Genomic DNA, 25,959 nt, shown 5'->3' with positions numbered 1-25,959 from the left:
CATTTGAGAGTGGAGTAAGTTCAACTTTATGTAAAATCTTTGTGAACATTCAGATCACTTCAGCTGACGGCCAAACGTTATGGTGTTTTCCTATTTCATTTAATTCAAGTCCTAGCCAGCAAAGTTGTTAGAGCTCGGTGAAAGTCTCTTTCCAGGGTAGAGTTATTTTTGTAGTGTTCTGAAACATGCAGTGCAGAATTTCATAAGGCTGAGGTGTGCCATCAGTGTGGTAATTTAAATATATTTAAAACAATGCACAAATCTGCTGCTGCTTAGAACACTGCAGCTTCTAAACCCAGTTTCTTTTACTGATTTAAATTTAAAAAGAAAGAAGTTGTGCCTGAAGTGAGTACTACTTTTTTTTTTTCTCTTTTCTTTTTTGCAGCCAGCACCCAGTGTACTGTAAAAGAATAAATACTTAGGCTTTCCATAGCTGTATTGAGACTTTCATCAAGGTGAAATAGTTGATGTCTGTGTGCTTTTTTTTTTTTGCCCCCTCCCCTTGCCCCCTCCCCCCATTTCCCCAGTCACACTTTATCAAGCAAGAAAACGGAATGATTGGTCTAAGTATTACTTTAACCAAAAAGATCAGGAGTTACTTTCTTTGAATAGAGGGCAGTACTGTGTTTGGGGTTTTTTTTTTTTTGTTGTTTTTTTTTTTTTTTCTCATGTTACCTCTATTCTCAATTTAGGGTTTTCTTCTCTGGGAGATGCATTATCTTTGTAAAAGAAACATTGCTTTCTCCAATTTTTTCTGTTAATGGCAAAGAATGGAAATAGAATAAAGTTTTACTGATTTTGAAAAAAGCTTCCCTCCTGGCCGAGTCGTCCTTCCGGGGCGCCGCGCGCACGGGCCCGGAAGTCGCGGCGTCGCGGGTTTCCGGCGGCGGGTAATGACACGGTGCCGGGACCGGAAGCCGGAAGCGGCCGGGCCGGGCGTGCCGCGTTCGCGGGAGCGGCGGGGCGGGGGCTGGCGGCGGCGGGAGGGCGATGACCGAGTACAAGCTGGTGGTGGTGGGAGCCGGCGGTGTCGGCAAGAGCGCCTTGACCATCCAGCTCATCCAGAACCACTTCGTGGACGAGTACGACCCCACCATCGAGGTGAGCGGGGCCCGCGGCGCCGGGCGCGGGGTCAGGGGAGTCCCGGGGGGCCGCGCCGGGGCCCCGCCGCCCTCGGGCAGCGGCCGCGAGAAGCGCCGCCGCCTCCCCCGCGGGCTGCAGCTGCCGGTCTTGCCGGGGCGACGGTGCCGCGGCCGTTTTGCTCTGCCCGCCGGCCGGGGGTTGTGCCGAGGAGCCGGGTCGCGGCCTTTCCTGAGCGAGGGGCCTGGCAGCGGCTGCAGATAGCAGCGTTCTTCCCGGGGGGGCTCGCAAAGCTGCTGCGAATCTGCGAATCGTGCTCTGGGTCTTGTTTTTCCTTAATAATGCTTGAGGTGGAAAGAAGTAGCGCAATGTTTTCCTCATCTGAAACTCGCTGGTGCGTTCTGCAGGACTCGTACAGAAAGCAGGTTGTCATCGATGGGGAGACCTGCCTGTTGGACATCCTGGACACGGCAGGGCAGGAGGAGTACAGCGCCATGCGTGATCAGTACATGAGAACCGGGGAAGGATTCCTCTGCGTTTTTGCCATTAACAACAGTAAATCGTTTGCTGATATTAACCTCTACAGGTACTATCAGGGTCTTTACCACACGGAGGGAAGGTGGGAAGAGGCATCAGACCCATTTGCTGTTAGACCCAGTGAAGACTAAATAATAGGCAAATACTAAATCTTCCATTTCTTGCAGAAAGTTTTTCTAGCTTATCTATGCTCTGTGTCGATGCATTATTAGTCAACTGAGTGGGACAGTTACCTGGGTTGTTGTGTTAATCGAATGATATTTTGAGCATGCAGAATGTAATCGCTTAAGAAAATGGGTAAGAAGGCAAATAGGGCAGAGTTACACACGGACTAGAAGATGGAGTTTATGACGTTATTAGGCATACTGCTGTAGGTTAGAACCCCTGAGGTCCTGTCTGGCTTTAATATGTATTTTTGTAGGACACAGTTGTTTGGATACTGAACTAAAACAGTTTTTATATTTAGCAAATAGTTCTTAATTTTTTAATTATTATTTTTCTTTTTAAAGAGAACAGATCAAGAGAGTGAAAGATTCAGATGATGTGCCAATGGTGCTAGTTGGGAATAAGTGTGATTTGCCCACAAGAACAGTAGACACAAAACAGGCTCAAGAACTAGCAAAAAGCTATGGAATCCCTTTCATAGAGACATCTGCTAAAACAAGACAGGTAAGATGCTTCCACTCATGCTCTGACATCTTCCTGTATGCTGAATGCAGAATGGTCTAACATTTTCCCGTGCACTTTTTCTCTTACCTACAGGAGTAAGCATTTTTTAAATCTATTTGAAATGTTTAGCTTTTGATTTCCCCACTCACTCTTAGCTTGAAAGAGTTCTGGGTTTATCGCTGGGCTAGGCCAGCCCACAGATCATTCCAAACTTTTGCTGACTTTCTTTCAAGTGGGTCGTGTTTGTAAGAAGAAGAGAACTTTATCTGCTTTTGCTGAGAAGTGGTCAGACTGTGTGGTTAGTCATCCCAGATCTATTCCGTTTTCTTGGCTTCTTAATGAAGGCTAATTATAAGATTATGTTTACAGAAAGAATTCCCCAGACTGGACTAATAGACTTCTTCAGAGCTGCATTGAATATGCGACTCTGTCTGGTCAGCGTGTGTTCTGCCTACGTCAGTGTGGAGTGAAGCAGAAAAGGTGCAATTACTAAGCAGTAGCCAGAAAATTCTAAGAATTCTAAAGCAGAGGTGATTAGTAAAGAAGTAGCTTGTTTCCTGCATGGGGCCTCTCCACAGTTACATTTTGCCTTGTTTCTTTTAATAGCTCTTGCCCTGGCTGTTTGTCTCAGAGAAAGAGGAGTGTAAGTGGAAAGTTTTGGACATAAGTGCTAGTTTCTTCCTCTTATGAGCTATGGGATAAGCTGGCTGCTCTCCTTCCTGTAGATGCATGTCTTTCAAATCATGTTAAGGGATTCTAAGACTAGTGATCTCAAAAGCTTCAGGAAAGAAAATAATTTACCTGGATCATTTGCATTCAGGGTGTGGAAGATGCTTTTTACACGCTGGTGAGAGAGATCCGGCAGTATCGGATGAAAAAACTCAACAGCAACGAAGACGGCAATCAAGGCTGTATGGGATTGTCTTGCATTGTGATGTGACAAGGTAAGCTGTAATGTAAGTTTTTCATTGACAACTTCTCCGTACATCTTTCAGTTGTTGATAAGCATGGCTTAGAAATACTAGCTGCTCTAGGTGGTTTTCTTCTCTATTATACGACCCATTGACACCCAGAAGTTTAGAATCTACAATTGTTGGGGTTTTTTTCAAAAAAAGGGGTTTTTTCCTCTCTAAGTAGTTAGCGAGGCTTAAGAAAGGAAATTATATTCACAGCAGTGTTTTGACTGTGGCCACCCGAACTAGAATGAGGAGTGTGCATAGTTCTACAGTTGCCATTTGCTGATGATTTGACTTCTGCGCAGCTTCTCTTGTGCTGTGTTCCGTTGGAATACGCACTGTTTGAAGATTAACCAAATAAAATAATTTAACAAAATGTATGAGTTCCCTGAGTGAAATTCTTTTCAACAGTTACTTAAAAGAGATTGCTCATGGCTGTAAAAACAGGTAGACTGTTCAGGACTTGTACTACCCTGTTGCACTGCACGTCCATCACAGAGTTGGACAGCAGCTAATTAGAGATGCCTTTCTGTTCCAGATGCCAAGAATATGCGGTTCAGATGTAGCTGCTGGACGAGTCTCAATGCTACTGTATTGCATCTCATGCTGATGCCCTGCAGTATGTTGGTGCCAGTGACCAGAATCTTCGTACCAGTTAATTAGCACAAGGTCTTTTTCTGTGCGCCATCTGAAGAGGACATCTGTGGCATCTACCTCCTTGCTCAGCTAACAGAGCAGTTGCATCTCTTGATGTACTGGGATTTTTTTCTCACTGTGTTATCTGGGTTTGTTCAAGAAGAAAACCAGTCACAAGTGAACTACAGAGACTAAATGCTGTGAAAAAGATGACACTTTACCTCTAGAGTAAAAGCTAGAAGTGATGTTTGTCCCCTCTCTATTGGATTCTGATTTGCAGTGTTGTCAGAGGAGTGGCACTAATTGCTTGACAGGTAATGTCAGAAATGGTTTTGCACCGTGAATGCTCCTGTCACATATCATACTGGTATCCGCTCTCTGTGCACCTCTACAGCATATTTTGAACATCTCCTTTGTGCTAGGAGTACCACTTAACTGATCATTCGTTTTCTGTAATAAAAAGGAGGTATCTTTCCTCACTTAAGTGCCTGTTTGCTAAGAAGATTTGAAGTTGTCTCCTGTTCCCTTGGGTTGGGGAAAACCCCGATGACTGGAATTTCTTGGGAGCTAATTCTCTTAAGCAGGCAAGTCTTGTGTGGGTGATCTCTTTGCCTGGCAGGATACTAAAACAGGAATTAATTAGCTGGAAGATCCAGCAGGCACTTGTAAGACTCTTGAACTAGGGAGGGGGACATACTGCATCTGTTTTTTACTTTCTTTGTTTCTAGAAAAATAGGTGGAACTGTTCCTATTCTATATTGGTTTTCTGCAGCATTCAGATCTCTTCCTTTTCCAAGTCGGACCAAATTAGTCAGCTGTTCATTTTTAACATTAACTGCCGACATTTATGGGCAGCTTCTCGATAGTTAATCTAGTAACTGGAGGTTAGTTAGTCTGGTCAGCTGTTATTCAGCTCTGTGACTTGCAAATTATTTTATTCTGAAATGTTTTTCTTACTACCAGATTGTATACACAGTCTCTTCAAAATTTCTCTGTAAAGTGTAGGTGGAGAGTCTCCTTGTCAGGGGAGGAGTGTGGGATTTCGAGTTGACTGTGTTTGGTGCACTGGTTGTCATGGCTTAGTCTGTCCAGACAGAGGGGAGAAGGTGATGAGCTCTAACAGAAACCTGAGCTAGCTTCTGATTGCAGCATCCTTGCAAAATGAGGGAGAGAGTTCAGTGATGACCACACAGAAGGCATATGATGTACCGATGGGAATTCTGGGCTTGTTCTACAGGCCTCAAAGTATGAGAGAATTGCTACTACATAAGCTGTGCGGATACTTCCTAGAACAACATTGTCACCTCGTTTAATTGGGATGTACAAGTGTGGTCACTGTTGCAAAGCCTACTGGTGTTCCTTGGAATACTGTGTCCTTCCCTAGTTCTTGTGCTGCTGATGCTGGGTTCTGCTCTGCGTGGTCAGACAGTGTATCCCACAGAAAAGCTGAATTCCCAGTCGCTCTCTGATAGGAGAGTAACGGGCCTTCGGCCAACAGAGGGAGCGTTCAGTCAGTCTGCCAAACCAGCGTGAGCAGAGGAATTGCAAGAGGCTTGATTTCAGTTTGTCAGTCATAGGTCTTAATTTGGAGTTCTCAATTTCAAATGGAAATTAAAAGTCAGTAAATACTGAGAGAAGAAATTGTTTCTGTTAATAATGCTTCCTTCACTACTTACATTCTTAATTCTCTTCTTGGAATGAAGAGGATTGATCTGCATCACATTTTATCTGTGATAATCCTACTAATAACTTTTTGCGATTTATTTTACCCTTGACTGATGAAACACTGATAAGAATTAAAACCATAATATTTTTACCTAAAACAACATTTTCTAGCAACATACACAATGGTGGGCAGCATTATGGATAGCATTGGCCGTGACTCGAGTCAGGTTTGTTTGAAGATGATCTGATGCCTGCAGATTAAACGTGGCAGAATTACTGCCACTGCAAGCTGACATGTCATGAGCAAGCAGTGCTTTTCTTTGGTGCAAAAGAGAAATTATTTGTGAAAGTACTCTTTGAGCACTATGGCGGGAGATGACTGTCTGCTTCTAGATGTGTGACACATTATTGTTCACTTGATAAAAATAGAAGTGGAAAATGATAGCTTTTGGGATATGCATCTGGTCACATAGGCTCAGCATTTTGGAAAGACAGCAATGTGGAATTTGCAGTGTGTTTGAATGGTGAGATCTTGTCACCTGGGTGCATGTACGTTTTTTAATTATTTGGGAAACTTGGGAATTTCTTTCCTGGCAAGCTGTATCACAGAGCGTGACTGCCTGCTGCCTGTGGCCATCAGACACCTTTTGCAGCTGGCATTTGATGTTTGAGCGTTGTGTGGTCAAGTATGGAAAATTATTTCTTTTGGATAGAGGTTCATCATATCAATTCTCTACATTGCATAGCATGTTCCAGTTGTCATTAAAAATGTACTAGCTGTAACCTCAAAAGTTGTGAATTCTCAGAATTGTATGGGAACTGGCAAATGCATCTACTTTGTCATTCCCTTTCTCGTGGGCTATATAAAAATCTCAAAAGGGAAGAAGACCTGGTAAGGGTAGGTGAGTATGTATCTCACCTTTGGAACCTTAGAGGGGACTGCATCGGCTTTCAGCGTGCTCAGAGCTGACCTGCACAGGTGGCGCTCCCATCTGCATTATTATAGTTTCACATCTAGCAAGTGATACAGAATCGGTATTGTGCTCATCATGAGTATGAAGCAAAGGGTCATACTTTGTTTCCAGCTGTCTATGTAAGAGAACCCTGATCTTGGTGGCAACTGAGAGAGAACTGTGGAAGGACAAAACCCCAAGAACGTTTGGCAGAATTACCTAGAAGATAAGCACATAAGTTTTTGCACAAGACAGATCCCTAGGAAAGGTGGTTTTGTAGATTTACTCCAAATGTTATTTAGAACTAACAGCACAACACCATGTTAGTGCCAAGCTAACTTTACTATCGTGACTGCGAAGAACAGGCATAAACAACTTAGATGTAAAATATAAAAAAAGAGTAAAGCTCTTGTTCAAAAATTACCAGTGCCAATAACTGAAATAAATATTTCTGTTGTCACAGACTGCGAACAGCTGTGTAACGAGATAGTGTAACTCTATGGCTTGTTACTGTTGATGTCCCTCCTCCATGGTCTTGTTCAAACAGCAATGCTCAAATTTTGTTCTTATTGTCATCAGTAGGACTTTGGATAGTAACCGTGGTAATTTTTAGTACAGTTCAATGACTTAGAAGTGCATTTCAAGCAACTTCAGGCCTACGGGGGGAAGGAAAGTAGTGGAAGTTTGAACTGCATACTGATCCTGTATGTGGTCCTTTACTCCCCAGGCCTCTTTTGTATAACTTCCAGGCTGGTAGGGAACTGTTGGGATCTGGACTTTTTATCCAAGGGCTAATTTTTGTTGTTACTTTGTATAATTATTTGCTTTCAATAATGCATCTCTTTTCATTTGAAGTAAATTATTTTGCTTCTTAATAAATTTTTTTAAAGAATAAACTCTGAATTCTTTGGTCATTCCTTTTGTGGTAGTGATCTGGGCAGAGGATCCACGACTGGCTTACAGAAAGCTTGTCAATGCTACGTGCTTTCTCTGTGGGATCTAGGTTCACTCAGATTGTCACATGTAACATGGCATGAACAGCTGTATCATATGTGTCCACTATAGCATGAATAAGCAGTGAGAGTGGCTTTGAGACATACCATAGGTTTGTTCCAGAGTCCATTTTTAATACTCCACCAATCTGTGCCATGTCGTGCATCTTGCCTTTGTGTTCAGTCCCTGTATTTGCAGTGGGGTCCCTCATCATATTTGTGCTGACTTTGCCCTTGGAAAGGATGCTTGCTAAGTCAAAAAAAAGGGGGAGAGGAAATTTCTTTACTTGATATTCCAAGAGTGGAATCAGCTATGAAGTTATTACTGTGTCCGAATCATGCTCTCTGTTAGACTTTTAAGTTGCTTAATTTGGTCTTCTAAAATACTTCTCTGTAGCAATAAGGCACTGTGTCGAACAGTGCAGTAAGTGTGCTCTAAGTGCCTTTCTCCTAAGACATTGTGTCAGGCCTGTGGAACCCGGAGTCCGACCTGTTAACTGTGCAAGTAACTTTAAGGACAGACACCTAGCAACAGGGCTGTGAAGCTCCTTGCACTGTGCAGCTGCAGCAGTTGCTGCCTGTTCCAAAAGGAGAGATCCAGAATGTGAGTACAGATGGGTGCTTAAAAGCAAGTGTTTTCTTGGATTATTAGGAAAGCTTTCCACCAGCCTGATTGTTACCTGTAACCATCTGTTCCTAGAAACTACTTCACACCTGAGGGACTTCCTGGCTTTTGTTGCATACTGGAAAGAGACTGATCTAAACAGCCCCAGAGGAATCTGTGTAGAGAATTACTAAGAGCAATGTGGGAGAGAAGAGCTTGCCGAGGCTCTTAATGCAAGGTGCTTTTGTTCAAAAGGCACAACACAAGGAGTGCTCTTCTGAGCTTACCCATTACCTTCTCTCGATTAATACTTTTCTTCTTCAGGAATTGAAACCATTTTCTAGCAAAACTTGCCCCTAGGCTTATATTTGGACAGCTACCCCTGTGGCATGACTGCTCTGCTAGGTGAATGAGAGGAAGATCCTGCTAAATACCTGAAACTGTCAACTTTCTGGCATGTTTGGGTATTTTGCTTTGACTAGACCCAGGTGGAATGAAGGCAGCCTAGAGATAAAAGTGTGGTGGGGTTTTAGAGCCACTTTGAAGCCTCTGGGTGTGAATCACTCACTTTCTGGCTGAAAAAGTGTGGGAAGATGACTTGTTTGTAGTCGGCACTTCGGTTTGTAGAGGCTGTAGATCTAACTTTAGCACAGCATACCCAAGCTTTACTCATATTTCTATCATGAACCCACATGAATTGATCCTGTGATTTAAAAAGCTAGGGGATCAAGAGACCTCTTGAGGAAGATGACCTCTGCACCCTAAAGGTTAATTTTGGTTTCAGATGTGAATCCTAAGATATTGATATATCCAGAAAGGTTAGGGGCAGATATAGTCCTTGTGGGAGTGCAAACAAGCAGGAGCCCGGTTTTATTGACCTTAAATTAAACAGTAACAGTAACATGGTGTTGGGGACTCACAAACCGGGGAATGAGTAAGAACAATTCAGAAACTGAAGACTGCTATCAACATGAGAGAGGGGACCAGGTTTTAGAGATCAAGACTGTAACAGCATCCCAGCTTTGCCCTGTTGTCCGCACCTTTGCAATTTGCAGGGGTGGACCAATTTATATTCTTGGGGAATATCTGGGAAGTGGGGCTAAAACTCCCTGAATTCTGGAAAATTTCTTAACTGTTACCCAATGTGTTTTGAAGTTGTGCACATCAAGCAGTGATGTTTCAGAGAGAGTTTCTGGATGCTCTGGAAGTTATCTGAGCTGGACATGCTGCACCAGGTCTCAGCTCACCTGACTTCTCTGACTGGTAGTGCCACAAGCTTCCCATGTACCTATGGACAAATTCTATGACTTGTTATTTCTAACTCTCTATCTTGTCCAAGCAACTCTTTCACTTACTCTAGCCTTCTTTTGGGACAAGGCCTTTTCATAACTGTTCCTACAAAAGATAGCACAGGAAGCCCTTAGGTGCACATGTCATGCCAAACAATGTTGTCTTTCCTGGGGTGCTAGTTTTTCTGTTCCCTTCAATCTTCTCACCAAAGTCACCTTTTAAACTAGCAGCAAGGCTGCTGACGGTAGCCTGAATGCTTTGCTCGACTTGTGCTGATGGCAGTGCAATTTTTCATCTCCGTCAATACGTGAAGTATAAATAAACAGGAAAAGACTCTGCTTCAAATCAAAACTATTGTATCCTGCTGACCCATTTAGGCTTCCCACTTCCCACCAGGAAGCTGAGTCAGAAGCTCAGGGTTACCCTGGCAACACAAAGGGCCTACAGATTCTGGGCATTTTCGTCAGGCAGGAGCTCTTTTCTAGCTTCATGTGAGAGATCTGAAGTAGGTTTGAGGAAACCCTAAAGGACTGGGTACAGCCCTCAATGCCTGTATGCTAGAAAGAATCTACTTAAAAGGTACTTCCCAAAGTGATACCCTGCTCTACCAGATCCAGGCCAGGGTGTGGAGCTTAAGGGAGGAGTTTCTTGCCACACCTGGGATTGGACTAAGGGCCGGTCTCTGTAGTATGTGCTTTGGTTATGGCTCACCACGCGCAGAACTGAACATCACTTTACATTATGATACAAAGTTTTATAAAGGCAGTTCCTGAAAAGCTCAGGAATTAAATATAGCTCCTTGTATATTTTCCTTCTGTTTGTTTGTTTGATTCAGCTGGGAAGATGTGAGGACATCTGTGCAACTCCTGTTGCTAAAATCCAGTCTGTTAAGCAGACCCCTCTCTCAGGAAAAATCTCCCCTGAATAGCACACTGATTGGTGAGAGCACATAATTTTTACCTATCCACAGCTCCTGTTCTGATGAAAACATCAGCCTTGTGCCTTAGGGATTTCCTTTATACCACTGGTTCAACACAGAAGACATCAGTTTTAGTCTCTCTTAAAAGACTGATTTCCACAGTCCACTTTAGAAAGGTGCAACTATCCTGGGAAGTAGCAATCTGACCAGACAACAAATGAAACTCTACTAAATGTAAAATGAAAGCCTAACTGAAAAGGGGAAAAAAAAAAAAAAGAAGAAAGTTAAATTTGAGCCCTGCTTTCATTGGTTTCAGTGCAAGTGCTTGTGGTTGCACTTTAAATAGTCTTACAGATGACCTCTCTTCTCCTTTTAGAGTGGGAGAGTCTAATTACAGGGAAGGGAAGGCAGCAAAAGTAGTGTTAGGCTGTTGTGCAGTCAGTCAGCTACTTGTGCTCTGTTACAGTAGGGTGTTACTTGAGGGTCTCCAAACTTGCTGCAAAGATGTCACGGGTGAAAATTCCAGGTAGGTCTGAAAGACAAGGCTCGTTAGCCTGTAGCCTCTGAGATTTTGATAGTGTGGTACCTTTGCAGTCCAGGGGACCTCACTGGGGGCTTTGAGCATTTTTATTCCTGCTTGGAGACATTTTTGGGTAGTGCAGCAAAGAAATAGCATTGTTATTTAAATCTTGCTCTACTTGTACTGAAGAAAAATATTGTACCTCGGGCAGTGTAATGTGTCCTGTAAATGTATCCTGTAGTGATACCACGAAATCACTGTGAAAGAGGTCAGAGAGATTTCAGGAGTTTCTGGTCGACCTGGCTAAGCTCAGAAGATGTGGGGTGCTGCAGGTCTGAGAGGATGGGGAACACAAGCTAGGCAGCAGGAGTAGGGCCAGCCAGGCCTTGCAGAACAGTACAGAGGGACTTATGACGGCCATTACAGAGCCCTGAAGAATATCGGCACCAAACAGTTCTGGAAAGAGCGTGTTTACAATTGCAGTGCTGTGTGGTGTGATAGACACTGTCCTAGTACATGAGGCTAGTATTAAAGCCCAGCCCTGCAACATCAGTGGGAGTCTGTTGACCTTCATGAGTGTAATTTTCATCCACTAAAGAGATGAAAGGTCAAACTAGGCATTTCTGGGATGCTTAGTTTGCAAATGAATATGTGGAGTTCAAATGCCAGGAGAGTATTGCGGCCGGATTTTGGGAAGTCAGCAGCTGGTGACTTGTGATGCCAGAGCTCCAGTCTGAATTTTCTGGGTCAGATGGAAAGGGCATGAGTTGCACCCCCAAAATGTTGATGCCACATTGTATGACCAGGAGTGAAAGTCTGTGGAACTGCAGCGTCTCAGCTGTCTGATCCTGTTGGTGAATAAATGGAGATGTGACCAAAGGCAGCGGGAGGATGAAACTTAGAATCTTTGAAACAACAACCCATCCTGATCTTCACAAAGGGTGGCGAGTCACAGATAAAAAATAGCAAAGCAATCCAGTGTTGGCTGAGGTCATCTAAGCTAGAAAATGCTGTTCCCTTTGGGCAGCTGCAGAGAAACCCAGAGTGTTGTAAAGCAGGAGCTCTGCCGAAGGGCCTCAGGGTGAATGGTATCTGCAGTGTGGTTCACTTATGTGCAGGCCACTCCTGCACAATCAACACTGAACTTATATCTTTGTACTGTACGCTGTGATAAGTACTGTTCTTTGGTAAGTAGAAGGCTTTGGCTAAACTTGTACCTTACTAATCCCTTTTTAATCACTGGTGTGATGATTAGGCAAAAAGGCTTAGATTTTGAGGGGCTGATCTGTTGGGTTTATTTTGTTTCTGTTTTGTTTCAAACAGCAGAAGACAAAGGGGAATATTGGTAGGCTTTTTATATGCTGTAATACTGGCCAGACATGATCACTGGAAACTACCAGCAGTTACATCATGGTCACAGCGATCTTTCAGCAGTTTGAGAAGATGCTATTTCTCAGCGGTGCTAGCTGTGCCCCTCGCTGTTTCATGGAATGGTTCCAGCTTTTTGGTCCTTTGATATGTGAACCTGCCATTTGTAAACTCTTGTCCTAGCACCCCTAAGCTCCTGCTTAGCGGATAAACTTTTTTTAGTGGTGTTCTTTTCTCTGTGGCAGGAAATGAAACATTTCGCAGTTTCCCTTGCACTTATTCACACCTTTATTGTTTTTTAGGGTTTGGATTTTTTCCCTTTTTTTTTTTTTTTTTTTAACCAGAGATCCAGCCTAAAGTAACTGCTTTTGAATGCATCCTGCTCCCAATGGATTTGATCCATGAGGGGACAGATCCAATACTTCATCTCCTTTATTCATGTTGAAGTCCACAGTAATGGTGCCCCCTGCCCTCATCTTCCTACTTCATGTTTGCTGAGGCCTTACATGTCAGCAGAAAACTTTTCTTGCTGAGACACCTGTCATCCCAGAGTCCCTAACACTGGGAAATAATGGGATAGTGCAAAAAAACCTGCGTTTTGTGTTCTAAGAAGCAGGTTGGGGCCTATTGATGATACAGCAGCTTTACAACAGCAAACAACTTTTGTTACTGAAATCCTCTTTTTGTGACATTGCACTGCTAAGAAATGGACGTAGGGCCAGAATTTTCCCATATATTTGTAACTCAGCACAAGCCCTTTTGCATTACCACATAACAGCAGGGAAAGGAAGCCCATGTTACGGACTCCCACTAACCCACAGCTAGGACCTTGGAACTGCAAATTCAGGGCTACAGGGATAAACTGTTTTGACCCCACCAACACTGTGTGGGGAAAAAAATGGCTAGGGTCATTACTGAAAATCTCTTTTAGGTCTGGCACACTTCTGCCATGCATGTCAGTCCTTTCCACTTTGCCCCTCATCTGCTGACTGCATCCTCCTCCTGTCTGACATGTCAGTGGTGTGGTCCAACTTTCAGCACTGATCCTCACTATGCTTCATGCTGAGCTGCCAACTGCTGGTGAAACCTGCTCGATTAGTGTCCATATACTGCTGTGCAAATGTGTGCTTCTGGGAGATGTCACCAGAAAAGCCCTTGAGTTCTTGTTCTGCGGTATTTTGTTGGCAGTGGAAGAGCTTTTAACATTCTTTCTCCTATTTCATAAAGCTCCAGCCAACTTGTGTCAATGGTGACTTCCACAGGGCCATATTAGCTGGCACCTTTGCAGCATGCTGCACACGATGGATGCCTAGCTAGGAGCTCTTCAGCTGCACTGTGGTGGCAGGAACTAAGTGCTTGGGCTGCTAGCTCTGTTCATCTCCATCTATGCCTCTGTGTTCATCCTGACTGGATGCTTTGTGGAGTAGGTGTGTCTCAGACTTCCTAGAGCTGGTCATCTTCCCCTCTTCCCCCCACTGCATGTTCTCATAAGTGCCCTTCCCAAAGACTTGCTTCTTTCTGGGCCTTTTTGTCTTGGACTGTGGGTATCATTTACCTTTTCTGGTGTACTGGGGGTGTTTAGGTATGTCTCCACCCACTATGTGCGTCCCAGGCTCTGTGAACTTGTTGCAGATTTCGGAGTTTGCTTAAAAACTTCCAGACAGTATGGAGGTGGAGGTGGAGGTGTCATAAGGAAATGACAGCTGAGCGTGAAGCTGACCACAAGGGGCACCTGCCTGTTAGGGTGGCTGGGAACCAGATGCCTGTGTGACCCTGCACTCTGCTTCTTCTCCTTGCAGAGATGAATGAGGCAATGCGCTCCTTTGCAGAGAAGGTGTTTGCCTCTGAGGTGAAAGATGAGGAGATCAGGCAAGAGATCTCTCCTTTTGATGTGGAAGAGGTATGCCCCATCTCACGTGAGGAAATGAGAGCGCACATGATGCTTCAGGAGAGCTCTGCCACAACAGAAAAGAGGTGAGCAACAACCAGAGCAGTTGGGGAAAGGAGAGGAGCATTGCCTGCACAGCCCCAGCCAGAGCTGGAGGAAAGCAGGGGGAACACAAGTTAAGGCCTGTGAAAACAGTTTACCACACCCACGGGATAGACTCTTGGTAATCCCAGGGCATCTGCCAGGTACTTCAGGGTTTCCTCTCCAACGGTTCCCACTGTTGGACAGAAAGGCACCCATGGCCTGTTCCCTGGGTGTCAGCATGGCAATGGCCACAGAGCTGTTGGAGATGGAGGCCTGGAGACCTCTCTCTAGAAAGGTGCGACTGGCAAAGACTATACTTGAAAGTCCATGTACTTTGTGTGCTGTGGCCGCTACTCTTGGTAGTATCAGAAAGCACCAGTGAGATGACTCATGTTGTGCACAGTCGGAACACAGCTGTGGTAAGTGCCCCTGACTGTGCACCTACATGTGGCCATGGAGTTGGGGCTGTTTGCCTGAGGCTTTCCTTCCTGGCAGGAGGAAGCGCCTACTCCGCCTGAAGACAATTGCATTGGCAGTCCCCGTGGCTCAGAAGTCTATAACCAGCCTGTCTGCTCTTGATGAAGTCATCTCTACCTCCCCTGTGTACCAGACTGTGCCTGACTTCCAGCGGGTACAGATCACAGGGGATTATGCCTCCGGTGTACGTACTTGCATGGCTGTACCCTTCCCCTTGCTGAATACCACTTCATCTAGTCCCTGCCTCTCCCTCAGTAGTGCCCAGTGTCACAGGAGCCTGTACCAGCTGCAGTGGGGATAGACGGTGTCTTCCAGCTCAGTCCATGTCTCATGAGCACCTGATGGTGCCCTGCTGCATCCCTTGAGGATCCAGAGCTGAATGCCTTAGAAGAGTCTGTGTGGTGCTGCATGCTTCCTATGGGATTCTCCGGACAGGGCAGAAGGGAGGGCAGGGTGGGGTAGCCCATGCTTATTCTGTCACAGCCTGCTCCTGCTTGCGCACAGCTATATCTGTCTGAGGTTTGTGCAAGTCACAGAATCCCACCTGCAGAGGTCATCTGGTCCAGCCCCCCCTGCTCGGGCAGGGTCACCTAAAGCCAGTTGACCAGGACTGCTATCACATCCTGTGCTAATTCCTCCTTCTCCTCCACAGCCTCCTTTTACATCTGTGCTGCTTCTGAGATACTGTTGGCAGGTTGCACCCTCCTGGGCTGGAGGCGGTTGCTCAGCTTGGAGTTGCATAGCGGAGGAGCAGTTAGGGGAAGCTGAAAATCCCTCCATGCTCAGGCACATTCCTTCTGCCATGACTGTAATGAGCTGCAAGTACTTCATGGTATTCTCCCATGCTGCTCCAATGTGACCTCTCTTCACTGCCCAAAACACTTGTCTGTGCAGTAAATCAAAAATTCTTGACACATTGGGTCACTGTATGCTGTTGATCCTGCTTCAGTTTCAGTCTGGGCTCCAAAAATAGCTTTTAGTGTTTTGCGCAAACCTGGCTTCCATTTCAGTGGCAACTACAGTCTACAGTGAGGAATGTAAGAGGGGATGACAGCTGGAATTCATTGGTTCTGGTGTGAGGAACTTCCCTTTGCCATGTCTAGGACTTTGCCTATCATCCCTTATTTGCCCTGCTCAGGCAGAGCAGCAGGAGGGAGGGAACGACAAGATACATACCTTGCCATGAACAAAATTGTCCTTTTTACATCTTCGTGCACGGGGGTGTCTCTCGGGCAGCTAGGTTCCAGTTGTGTGGCTGTGTTCAGCAACAGCCCTCTTGCAGGTGACAGTTGAAGATTTTGAAATTGTCTGCAAAGGCCTGTACCGTGCCCTGTGCATCCGGGAGAAATACATGCAGCAGTCTCTACAGAGGTTCCCCAGGACCCCATCTCAGTACCTGCGTGCTATCGAAGGCGAGGTCTGGAGGGCGAGCAACACTGGCCCAGGTACACTGAGGCACCTGGAGGGTTTTCCTCTCTGGCTTCAGCATGGGGTGAGCAGGGGTGAGAAAAGGGTTGTGGAAGTGCCCCACAGGGGAGTCGCTTGCTCAGGCCTCCTCTCTAGTGTCACAGTGGCAGTGCTGTCCCTGCCCTCTGCCTGGGGTGGAGGAGCATGGCAGGCTTGCGGAGTTTTGGTTGGCAGCCTGTGCCTCATGGTGTTCTCATTTTGGTCCAGTGTTCACCCCACCAGTGAAGGATGGAGAGGATCCCTTTGAAACTGGGAATCTTGCCGAGGACCTGGGATACCATGTCCAGATGAAGGATGGGGTAGCTTACATCTATGGAGACAAGGCAGCGGCTGGCAGAAATGAGCCAAAGGACCTGCCCTACCCCAGCCTTGAGGACTTTGTTGATGACATGAACTTCCTCTTGGCCCTGATTGCACAGGGGCCTGTGTAAGTGCACAACCCAGCACTGTTGGGTGCAGCTGAACAGATTCTGCCGCAGCAGGCAGAGGGGGGTCAGAGCAGAGCCAGAGTTGCCCCCTCCTTTTCCTGGGAAGAGGGAGGAACCTACTGATGACATACCTGCAGCCTGCTGGCTACCAAAATGTCCTTAGCCCTTGTCAGCCACCTTGATTGGGGTCTTAAGTGAAGTAACCATTCAGGGATTGGAGACACACCCCGAAGGTATGCTCACACCTGGCCAGGCCTTCCTTTGAAGCTCTGTAATAGAGCCAGGAGAAGCACCTTAGGGAAGTAGCCCAGGCCAGCATGAGCTCCTGTACCTCAGGTGAAAGCTGCATCCCTGTTTGAAGGGCCATGCCCCTGTGTTGAGGGATAAGGAGCCCAGTCACTGTTCTGTCCTTTGCTTTCACTAGTAAGACCTACACTCATCGGCGCCTGAAGTTCCTCTCATCAAAGTTCCAAGTACACCAAATGCTAAATGAGATGGAGGAGATGAAAGAGCTGAAGAACAACCCCCACCGGGACTTCTACAACTGCCGCAAGGTAAATGGCAAGGCTTACAGCCACTGTGACTCTGAGGACGTCTTGATGCCTTCCCTTCCCAAAGAACTAGATATTACAGTCAAGGTCTGTGGCTGCTCCATTGTTCCTGCTAATGGGGTGGTGCTGACTGGGCTGCTCTTGGCCCAGGCCTGTTGTGCTCATCTGCTGGGCTGAGCCATGCTCCCCACACAACTTGGGCTTGCCTAAGGTGTTAGTTAGCCTCCCTGTGAAGGTACCTGAGCACCCCAACTTGAAGCTAGATAGCTGTCCCTCCGGTTTCTCAGGTGGACACACACATCCATGCTGCAGCCTGCATGAACCAGAAGCATCTTCTGCGTTTCATCAAGAAATCATACCGTGTGGATGCTGACCGTGTAGTTTATGATGCCAAGGGCAAACAGCTCACCCTGAAACAGCTTTTCCAGCAGCTCAATCTGCACCCCTATGACCTGACAGTGGATTCCCTGGATGTCCATGCTGTAAGTGGTAGGGAATTTAGGGTAAGACCACCCTTGGGTGACTCTCACCCACCCCTGTAGGCATGGCTTTTCTCCTCCCTGTGTACCCCTGATGTGCATGTTAGTGTTTCTGGCAGGGTGCAGCAGCTCCTAGCTTTCCCATTGTGGGTTGTCTGGATCAGTCCCTGCTCAGCTGGTACGCTTGGGCCCAGTGTCTCTGTGTGTGTGTGTGTCTGTCTGTGTGTCTGTGTGTGTGTGTGTAGTATTTGCCCCTGACCCTGTCTGACCCTCCCTTCTCCAGGGGCGGCAGACATTTCAGCGCTTTGACAAGTTCAATGACAAGTACAATCCTGTGGGTGCCAGTGAGCTACGTGACCTCTATCTGAAGACGGAGAACCCTATCAATGGCGAGTACTTTGCTACCATCATCAAGGTGAGAATATAGGGGAGGAGACCTGTTAAGCTGTGGTGCTGCTGTGCCCAGTGGCTGCAGGGTCCCCATGCCACCATCTGTTATGGTTTGCAGGAGGTTGGCTCTGATCTGGAGGATGCCAAGTACCAGCACGCAGAGCCTCGCCTCTCAATCTATGGGCGATCAGCTGAGGAGTGGCACAAGCTAGCCAACTGGTTCAACAAACATCGGGTCTATTCCCCCAACATGAAGTGGATGATCCAAGTACCCAGGATTTAGTACGTGCTGTGGGTCTGAGAAGGCACTGTGCCTTACAGTGCACTATACCTCATCTTTTATCCTGAAGGGATTGTGGGGACAGTGGGTCATGTTGCTCCTCTGCTAGCAGCTAATCCTTGTCTCTGTCCACAGCGATGTCTTCAGGTCTAAGAATTTCCTCCCACACTTTGGGAAGATGCTGGAAAATATCTTTGTTCCTGTGTTTGAGGCAACCATCAATCCTCGAGCCCACAAAGAGCTGAGTGTCTTTCTACGCCATGTGAGTGTCACCTGATGATGTTGTCAGGATGTGGTGAGCACTGACATCCCTGTTTGTGCACAAGAAATGGCATATTTGCCCTGATATGGAAAATGTCATCAGTGGGCTTGTGGCCCTACTGCCACATTCTGGGAGAGGGGGTATGTGTCCAGAACTGCTGGGAGGGGTCAGACTCCCTGAGCTGGCTGCTGTGGGGCTGTGAGAAATGCTGCCCTCTCACCTCCTGGAGAAGTGGTTTGGGGTGAGCTTTATTTCTAGCCCTTGATAAAGCTTGGGGGGTTGTGAGGAGCAAGATCTGCAGCCTTGCCCCTGCCTCTGCTCTGGGGTGGGTCAGGGGTACAGGCTACAGCTGGGCTGTGGCAAGCTGCAGTGGGGCAGGGTGAGCCAGCCTACCTGGGCATGACAAGGTTGGGGAGCTTTGAGATGCAGCTTTTTTTTACCTTGCCAAGCAGATCACTGGCTTTGACAGTGTGGATGATGAATCCAAGCATAGTGGACACATGTTCTGCACTAAAAGCCCAAAGCCAGAGCAGTGGACTTCTGAGAAGAACCCATCCTACACCTACTATATATACTATATGTATGCCAACATCTTGGTGCTTAACAACCTACGCAGGTAAGGCCCAGGATCTGCTAAGGGACCTGCAATGGTCTGGCAGAAGCGGGGCTGACTCGTGAGTTGTCTCAGCAGTTTGATTGTTAGTGGCAGAAATGAGGCCCTCCTTGCTTTGCCACCAGCATAGTTTGGAGCTTCATGTCCCACAGCAATCCAAACGCTCCTTGGTAGGAAGTGTGATGGACTGGGGTGAAAACTTTGGGATTGCAGAGATGCATCTATTGTGTGCACAGAGGAGAAAAGAGAACAAGTAATGTGTTCCTAGGTCAAGCTGGATCCTTAGGGACCCACTGGCAGGGGCAGAGCTGGAACTGAAGTCAGGGAACCTTGCATTATATGCCACATAACCCTGCTGCTTGCCTGCTCTGAGTCCTTCTTCCATGTGCCTAGGCAGCGTGGTATGAACACATTCCTCTTCCGCCCACACTGTGGGGAAGCTGGAGCCATCACACATCTGCTCACAGCCTTCATGACAGCAGATAATATCTCCCATGGTCTCAACCTCAAGAAGGTAAGTGGAGTAGTCTGCCACAGAGCAGCCCAGGCATGGAAGAGGAGAAAAGTGTGTTCACAGCTGGCCTTCACTGTAGCTGACAGTTAATTGTGCCTCTGCTGTAGGCTGACACAGCCTGGCTTCAAGCAGATGTTACAAACTCTCTTGAGTTTCTCCAGGCATGTTTGGGAATGTAGCTGAGAAACCTATTCAGACTTCAGGGGTTCAGCCTCACAGGCCTATCATTGGATAAGTCTGTTATCACGAGCCAGCTAAGTTCTGAAATCAGACAGGTCTGAACTCACTTGGCCTCTCACTCTCCAGTGGGCCCTGGAGGACTGCTGCCTTGGCTGTCTCTTTTTCTTGCACACACGTGCTCTGAGGCACTGAGATCTCTGAGGAGTGACCCTGGAGAGGTAGAGGGCGCAGCAACTTTTTCCCTAACCTGGCAACTCTGCTCACCTTTGCAGAGCCCGGTGCTGCAGTATCTGTACTACCTTGCCCAAATTCCCATTGCTATGTCCCCACTCAGCAACAACAGCCTCTTCCTGGAGTATGCAAAGAATCCATTGCCTGACTTCCACCAGAAGGGCCTCATGGTGTCCCTTTCTACAGATGACCCCATGCAGTTCCATTTCACCAAGGTACAGTGGAAGCTGATCACCTCCCGCTCTGAACATGGGGCTGGGATGGTGTGGGCCTCATTGCTCAGGGAAGCCAGCAGCATTTGCAGCCGATCCAGCATGCTGGGCCATCATGGGCTGTGCTGGCAGAAGCCGGTGGCCTCTAACACAGCCTGTGGCTGCAGGAGCCCCTGATGGAGGAGTATGCCATTGCTGCCCAGGTTTTCAAGCTCAACACCTGTGACATGTGTGAAATTGCCAGGAACAGCGTTTTGCAGTGCGGCCTGTCCCATGAGGTAGGTGCCCCTCTGGGCAGGCGGAGCGGGCCTGCGCCTGAAAGGGGCCGGGCCGGGCCAGGCCAGGAGCCCCCTCCCCGCACTCGGGGCTGCCTCCCAGGGTCTGAGGGAGCTCGGCCGAAGCCAGCGCCTCCCCCGGGTGCCGCCAGCCGGGGCTTCTGAGGCCGGCACCGCCGCCCTTGTCTCCGGCAGGAGAAGGCCAAGTTCCTGGGTGAAAACTACCAGGAAGAAGGACTCCAGGGCAACGATATCCGGAAGACAAACGTGGCCCAGATCCGTGTGGCCTACCGCTATGAGACCTGGTGCTACGAGCTCAACCTCATCGCCGAGGGCGTGAAGGCCGACTAGGAGCGGGCGGCGCTGCGGGGCCGGGCGGGCGGCGGGGCCGCGCAGTAAAGGCCGCTCTGTCAGCAGCTGCGTTGCACCCTGCGCCGGGGGCGGGGCTGCCGCCTGAGTGACGGCCGCGCGAGCCAGTGGGCGGCAGGGCGGGGCGCGGCGGGAGCGTCCTGCGAGCGCGGGGCCGGGACCGGGACCGAGCCGGGGCTCAGCGGGTGAGAGGGTGCGGGGCCGGTTCCCGCCGCGGGGGCAGAGCGGGACCGGGGGGCGGGGCCGGGCCGCGCGGCGCGGCGGGGCTCCTCACCCGCGCCCCGTCACCAGCGGCTCCGGACGGGCAGCTCGGCCCGGGGAGGGCGGGGGCTGCACGCGGAGCGGCGGCCGAGCTTGGGGCCGCCGGTGGTGCTGGTGGCGGCGCGGTCCATCGCTGCCGGCCCCGGCGGGAGCCCGGCGCAGCGGGGAGGCGGGAGGTGCTGCAGCCGGGCGGCGACCCCGCCGGTGCCTGCGGGGTCGCCGGTACCCGCCAGCCTCCGGGGAGAGCCGGTGACCGGGCCGGCTGCGTTCTGCCCCGGGGGTCCTGGTGAGCCGCCCCGGGCGGGCAGGGCCGGGCGCGGGCCCCACGCGGGGAGTAGGCGGCTGCCCGAGCCCGGCGGCTGCCCCGCGGGTCACCAGCCCCGTGTTTCGTCGCGGTTCCTCGCCCCGCGCAGCCGGGGGGAGCGGGCGGGGGGACGCACCTTAACGCGTACGCACGCCTGAAGGGGGGCTGCGGGGCGGGCCCTGCCGCGCCGCTCCCCGGGGAGCCCGGAGACGGTCCAGGCGGGCGCACGGGAGAGTCCCCCGAACATCAGGAAACTCTTTTCCACCCTGAGCGCGCCCGAGCACCAGCTCGGCCAGTCCCGGGGGTGCCGAGACACCCGGCAGCCGCCCGCGGTCCTGGGCAGCTCCCTTCCCACCTCAGCCCCTCAGGAGTTCGTACAGGCTCTCTATAGAGCAGCTTGTCTCCTGGCAGGCTGCGATGTTTTCGGTAGCGCTAGTTACTTGTGTTGGCTTGCACTGAGGAGTTACAGAGGTCTGCGATGGCGATGCTGTCAGAGGGCACGAGCTGCAGGCCAGCATTACACTGCGCCACTCTCCCCTTGCCTTTTCTGGTTCGTGGTGCGACCCCTCCATTCCAGTGACCGTGGCCAAACGCAGCCTGTCCGACTGGGCACCTGGCTACCACGACCCTCATAGAGCCCTAGTAGTTTTGGGAGCTCTGTTTGACAGCTGCGATGTGCATCGACCCTAATGACAGAAGAAGAGTAGGAGTCACAGGAAAAACAGCCCCTGGAAATGTGTTTGTGCAGTGGGGGATGTGGTCTCTTCTGTCCCTGGCTGCTGGGGTCATGGAAGGGGGGGATGAGTGCGTGGTGACCTTGCTGCACGAGAAGGAGAGCGGAGCTGGGAGCAGCGAAGCTGCTGAATGAGCCTGTGTGCTGCCCTGCCGGGGCTCTGTTGGCTGGAGGGGATGTGTGAGCGTTTGGTCCGGCGACCCGCTCAGTCGCAGGCAGGCAGGGCCCTAAGCAGGTGTTTGCTAGTGTCCAGAGCAGGGTCAGGAGCCGGGTGGCTCCCTGGGGGGGTGATTTGTCTCAGTCCCTCCTCAGACTGGGTTGTCCCTTCAGGGGCTTGCAGGCAGGACTGGGTGAATTGCTTACTATCTGAGCATTCGGAAGTTAAACTGCTGCAGAGATAGGTGAGTGACAAAATGGACCCTGAAAGACTTTGGGCACCCTGTCCCAAAAAGCATGTCTCTTGGGCAGTGTGCTCCAGTTTGCCCTTGACAGGAAGGTATGTGCAGAGAATATCTGAGGGTGTCAGGTATGGGGGGGAAAAATGGTGGTGGTGGTCTTGTGAAACATTCCCACTTGAAACAGCTGGCTGGAAGTATCTGTCCTGGAGTGCCAAGTCCTAGTACTGTGCATTGCTGCTTGGCAAAATTCTTACATCAGTCTTCCAGGATGGATATGGCTCATTCCCTGTGGCTCTTGGAACTTTTGATCTGGATGTATGTTGTTTTCTGGTGCTACCTTGGTCTGTGCCCTCTGAACCTCTTGGGGCAGCTGCCTCCATGCTGCTGAGACTTCCAAAGGAAAGTGTGGCTGGTGCTTGTGGCCTACACAACCTGTCTGCGGTGGCCACTGTCACATAAAGGTGGTCCTAGCTTTATGGTGATGTCAGCCCTGGGGGAAGCCTGGAATCTCACCTCAGACAGTTGCACCAGGAATTGGCTCCAAGATAACTGATGTTTGAGTTTAACTTTTTTTCCATCTCCACCTTGGGTTTGATTTCTTGTGCGAAGCCTGCAGCATTCCTGGGGCATGCAGCCAGCCTTTGGTGTAGCGCCTGATCCAACTGCTGCTTTCAGTATTGGTAACTTGAACATCACATACTGTGAGTCAGGTTAAAACCCCACAACTTTAAAAACAGTATATTGTGGGTTCTGTCTGTGTCCTCTGCTATAAAAGCCTTCAGGGCTTATGTGTTTAAAGTGGTGGGGGGTTTTAGCACGAGGAAAAACTTACTTTTAAGAAGTTGAATTCCATCACTTCTGACTGAAAGTTGAAAGATCCAGATTCATCTTTCTCATCAGTATAAAAGTCTTAGCAACCATGGAAGTGGTCAGACTTAACTTCCTTTTGCCATGTAATTAAGATTAGCATCGCATTTACTGTATCCAGGGGCTGCACACTACATGGCCATGTATCTGATGAGGTGGAACTCCATTCCTCAGCGTGATATGCAGAAGCTTCGAATGAGTTAATGACTACCATTGCTTTGTATCGAGATGGAAATGAGTAAGCATACCGCATTCCTGAAGTGTTACTTATTTTGCTATAAAATCTTCTTGTGTGGTACTGCCCATGTCTTTCAGGCATCACATGGCAGAGTTTTGCTTAGAAAAGCTGCAGGTTTGTTCTAGAGCCAAACAGAATGGCAATAGCTGAGAACTCTGGAAGGGGTGCTTGCTGCTGTGCTGTCTCCTCATCCCCCCAGGACTGAGCTGCCAGCATCCCTAGACTTCAGAAGACCAGTAACTGTCTTTTACTTGGCTACCAACACAGGAGAATGGTTGACAAGGAGGTCTCTTGGGTGGTTTAGAACTGTACAACTCTCATAAAAGGAGTGAAAGATTGCTTCAGAACTGCAAGGGCTTGCCAAGTCTGTGATATGTGTGTTGTCATGCCTGTTGTGCAGCAGAATAAGGTAAGGTCGTGTGTTAGTGCCTTTCTTTAGCACCTGTTGGCATGAGCGTGGTATGGGTGTTGTGGGGTACCAGCCATGCCTGCAGTGGGTGGGCTTGACCTCAGCATTGAAGAGTATCTTATTCTTGAACAGCACTGGCAGCATTCTCTCCTTGAGCCGTTTGGAAAGCGGAATTTTCTTGAGACTTTGCATAGAAAATGCTTAGCAAGCTCTCTGGCTTTCAGAATTGGAAAAAGAGTCAGGGCTACCTGTCATGTGCGGTGAATGTGCCTAATTCTTGTGTTTGGGATAAAGATATGGAAGCTGTCTTCCAACAGTGTGCGTTGGAGAGGCTGTCTCTTTTGGGAGAAATATGTGATACTTTGTCTAGAAATTATTTAATTTCTCTTCTCCCAAAACTACTGCTTTCAATGAACTAATTCAGTATTCTTGACTACACCAAACTTGAGCACACTACACTACTAATGCGGTAGGGATGACAGCTTTGGCTTCTGTGGAAATACTGGGAAGCATATCAGAGTCGCTGGGGGAGTTTGGAAGGAGGGGTCAAGAGAGAAACAGTCATGTTAAGCCTGGTTAGTTTGTGAAAGGTATGGTGCATGTGGTCCCTGAGACGGCAGTGCTGGCTGCCTGGCTCAGGTGGTCTCTAGCAGTTCTGTGTCTCTAAGCTGTGCTTTGGCCTATCTCAGACTTGTCTGACGGTTACTTAGCTTGGATTCAGGCCACCCCAGTCTGCTCTTTCTTCATCGAAGATCAGTCTCTACTCTTGCCCTGGCTCACATGATGAGCTTGGATTAAATACCTGGTTCTTGGTAGCAGCCATCTGCCTTGCAAGCCTGGACAGGTGAAGAGCTGCATTCTTCTCCTCCTCAGATGATTATTTTGGAAGACGCAGTTCAGGGCTGTGGCTGGCAGAGCAGCACTGAGCAGGAGAGATTGTTGGGTGCTTTCTCTGCTATCTGTGTTTAAGGTGAGCCAGGAGCCATGTGTTTCTGGTTGTATCTGATAGTTCAAAAGATCAGTGACATGCCTTGGGAAGACCATTGCTATTGCACTCAAACCTGTATGACTTCTTAGGTGAGTGAAGCTTATTGCCTAACCTTCAAAGTAATACTGCTTCTCAGCCAGTGCATGGAGCTTCACTGGCTGGAGAAGTAATACTATTTGTTAGGTTTATGCTGAAGGAAAGGAAATAAGACTCGGTGTGGATCCAGTTTCTGCATATGGGTCTGTGTAGCTCTGGATGCCAGAGTCAGGTAGTTGCTTGAGCGCTGAGTGAACTGCTTGAATCTGGGCATTCATTGGTGAGCGGGACCAGAGGCAGCACTGCAGAGACAGTATCACCAGTATCTGTATGCTGGCTGGGACTGTGCTTGTCCACTGTGTTTCTCAGTTGCTGGTTGTGCCTCATCGTGGAAGCACAACTGTGGACAGTAGGAGAGGTCAGGGGCATGGGGCTGACTTGGGCCATGGCTGTATGTCAGGAAGCAGAAGTATGGCAGGCTGGCTGGGGAAGGTCCAGCAAAGCACTCTTTGTTGCACCCTTACCAACGTGAGTCATAGGAGGAAGGATATGGGGCAGGCTGGCAGCCAGCAGACCTGACCTGCTTGAGCGCAGGCAGCTGTGCACGCTTTGAGGATGAACCCAACTAGAAAGCTGAGCAGGGCTCCTTAGTCTGCTGCATGCAGTAATTTGCCCTCACGGATGCTGCATGCAGATGTTTTGCCAGACTGCTGGTCTGAGCCTAGGGGCAGCTGGTGTATTCAGGGAAGGAAGCTGCCAGTGCTGTCGGGAAGCAAGGGAGCCTTTAGCGTCACGCGTGGGCTTGCTGTCAGCGTGGAGCTGCATGTGCTCTGTGA

At 48.8% G+C, this 25,959-nt stretch overlaps 2 protein-coding genes across 2 annotated transcripts; both read left to right on the top strand.

Moving 5' to 3' along the window:
* The first annotated feature begins 914 nt into the window (after positions 1 to 914).
* NRAS (NRAS proto-oncogene, GTPase) lies at positions 915 to 4,380 on the top strand. Its single transcript, XM_080367879.1, has 5 exons — positions 915 to 1,101; positions 1,488 to 1,666; positions 2,127 to 2,286; positions 3,107 to 3,230; positions 3,781 to 4,380. The coding sequence occupies exons 1-4, from the start codon at positions 991 to 993 to the stop codon at positions 3,224 to 3,226; spliced, it is 570 nt and encodes a 189-aa protein (XP_080224005.1). The 5' UTR covers positions 915 to 990; the 3' UTR covers positions 3,227 to 3,230; positions 3,781 to 4,380.
* A 3,104-nt stretch (positions 4,381 to 7,484) lies between these two features.
* Positions 7,485 to 20,881, top strand: AMPD1 (adenosine monophosphate deaminase 1). Its single transcript, XM_080367841.1, has 15 exons — positions 7,485 to 10,827; positions 13,989 to 14,163; positions 14,657 to 14,822; positions 15,921 to 16,083; positions 16,313 to 16,532; positions 16,958 to 17,087; positions 17,372 to 17,566; positions 17,847 to 17,978; positions 18,072 to 18,235; positions 18,369 to 18,495; positions 18,948 to 19,111; positions 19,502 to 19,622; positions 20,075 to 20,248; positions 20,413 to 20,523; positions 20,716 to 20,881. Exons 1-15 carry the CDS (start codon positions 10,806 to 10,808, stop codon positions 20,869 to 20,871), a joined length of 2,220 nt encoding a protein of 739 aa, XP_080223967.1. The 5' UTR covers positions 7,485 to 10,805; the 3' UTR covers positions 20,872 to 20,881.
* Positions 20,882 to 25,959: the final 5,078 nt, after the last annotated feature.

Source organism: Falco punctatus, assembly GCF_963210335.1.
Source record: "Falco punctatus genome assembly, chromosome: 17".
Classification (NCBI taxonomy): Eukaryota; Metazoa; Chordata; class Aves; order Falconiformes; family Falconidae; genus Falco; species Falco punctatus.
Note: the sequence above shows the minus strand (reverse complement) of the source record. Positions and strands in the feature narration are given on the sequence as shown.

Coding starts and splice junctions, on each gene's coding strand:
- AMPD1 (XM_080367841.1), top strand. CDS start 10,806: ATGTCACGGGTGAAAATTCCAG. Junction 17,979..18,071: donor ACTTTGCTACCATCATCAAG/GTGAGAATATAG, acceptor TATGGTTTGCAG/GAGGTTGGCTCTGATCTGGA. Junction 19,623..20,074: donor ATGGTCTCAACCTCAAGAAG/GTAAGTGGAGTA, acceptor TCACCTTTGCAG/AGCCCGGTGCTGCAGTATCT.
- NRAS (XM_080367879.1), top strand. CDS start 991: ATGACCGAGTACAAGCTGGTGGTGGTGGGAGCCGGCGGTGTCGGCAAG. Junction 1,667..2,126: donor GCTGATATTAACCTCTACAG/GTACTATCAGGG, acceptor TTCTTTTTAAAG/AGAACAGATCAAGAGAGTGA. Junction 2,287..3,106: donor CATCTGCTAAAACAAGACAG/GTAAGATGCTTC, acceptor ATTTGCATTCAG/GGTGTGGAAGATGCTTTTTA.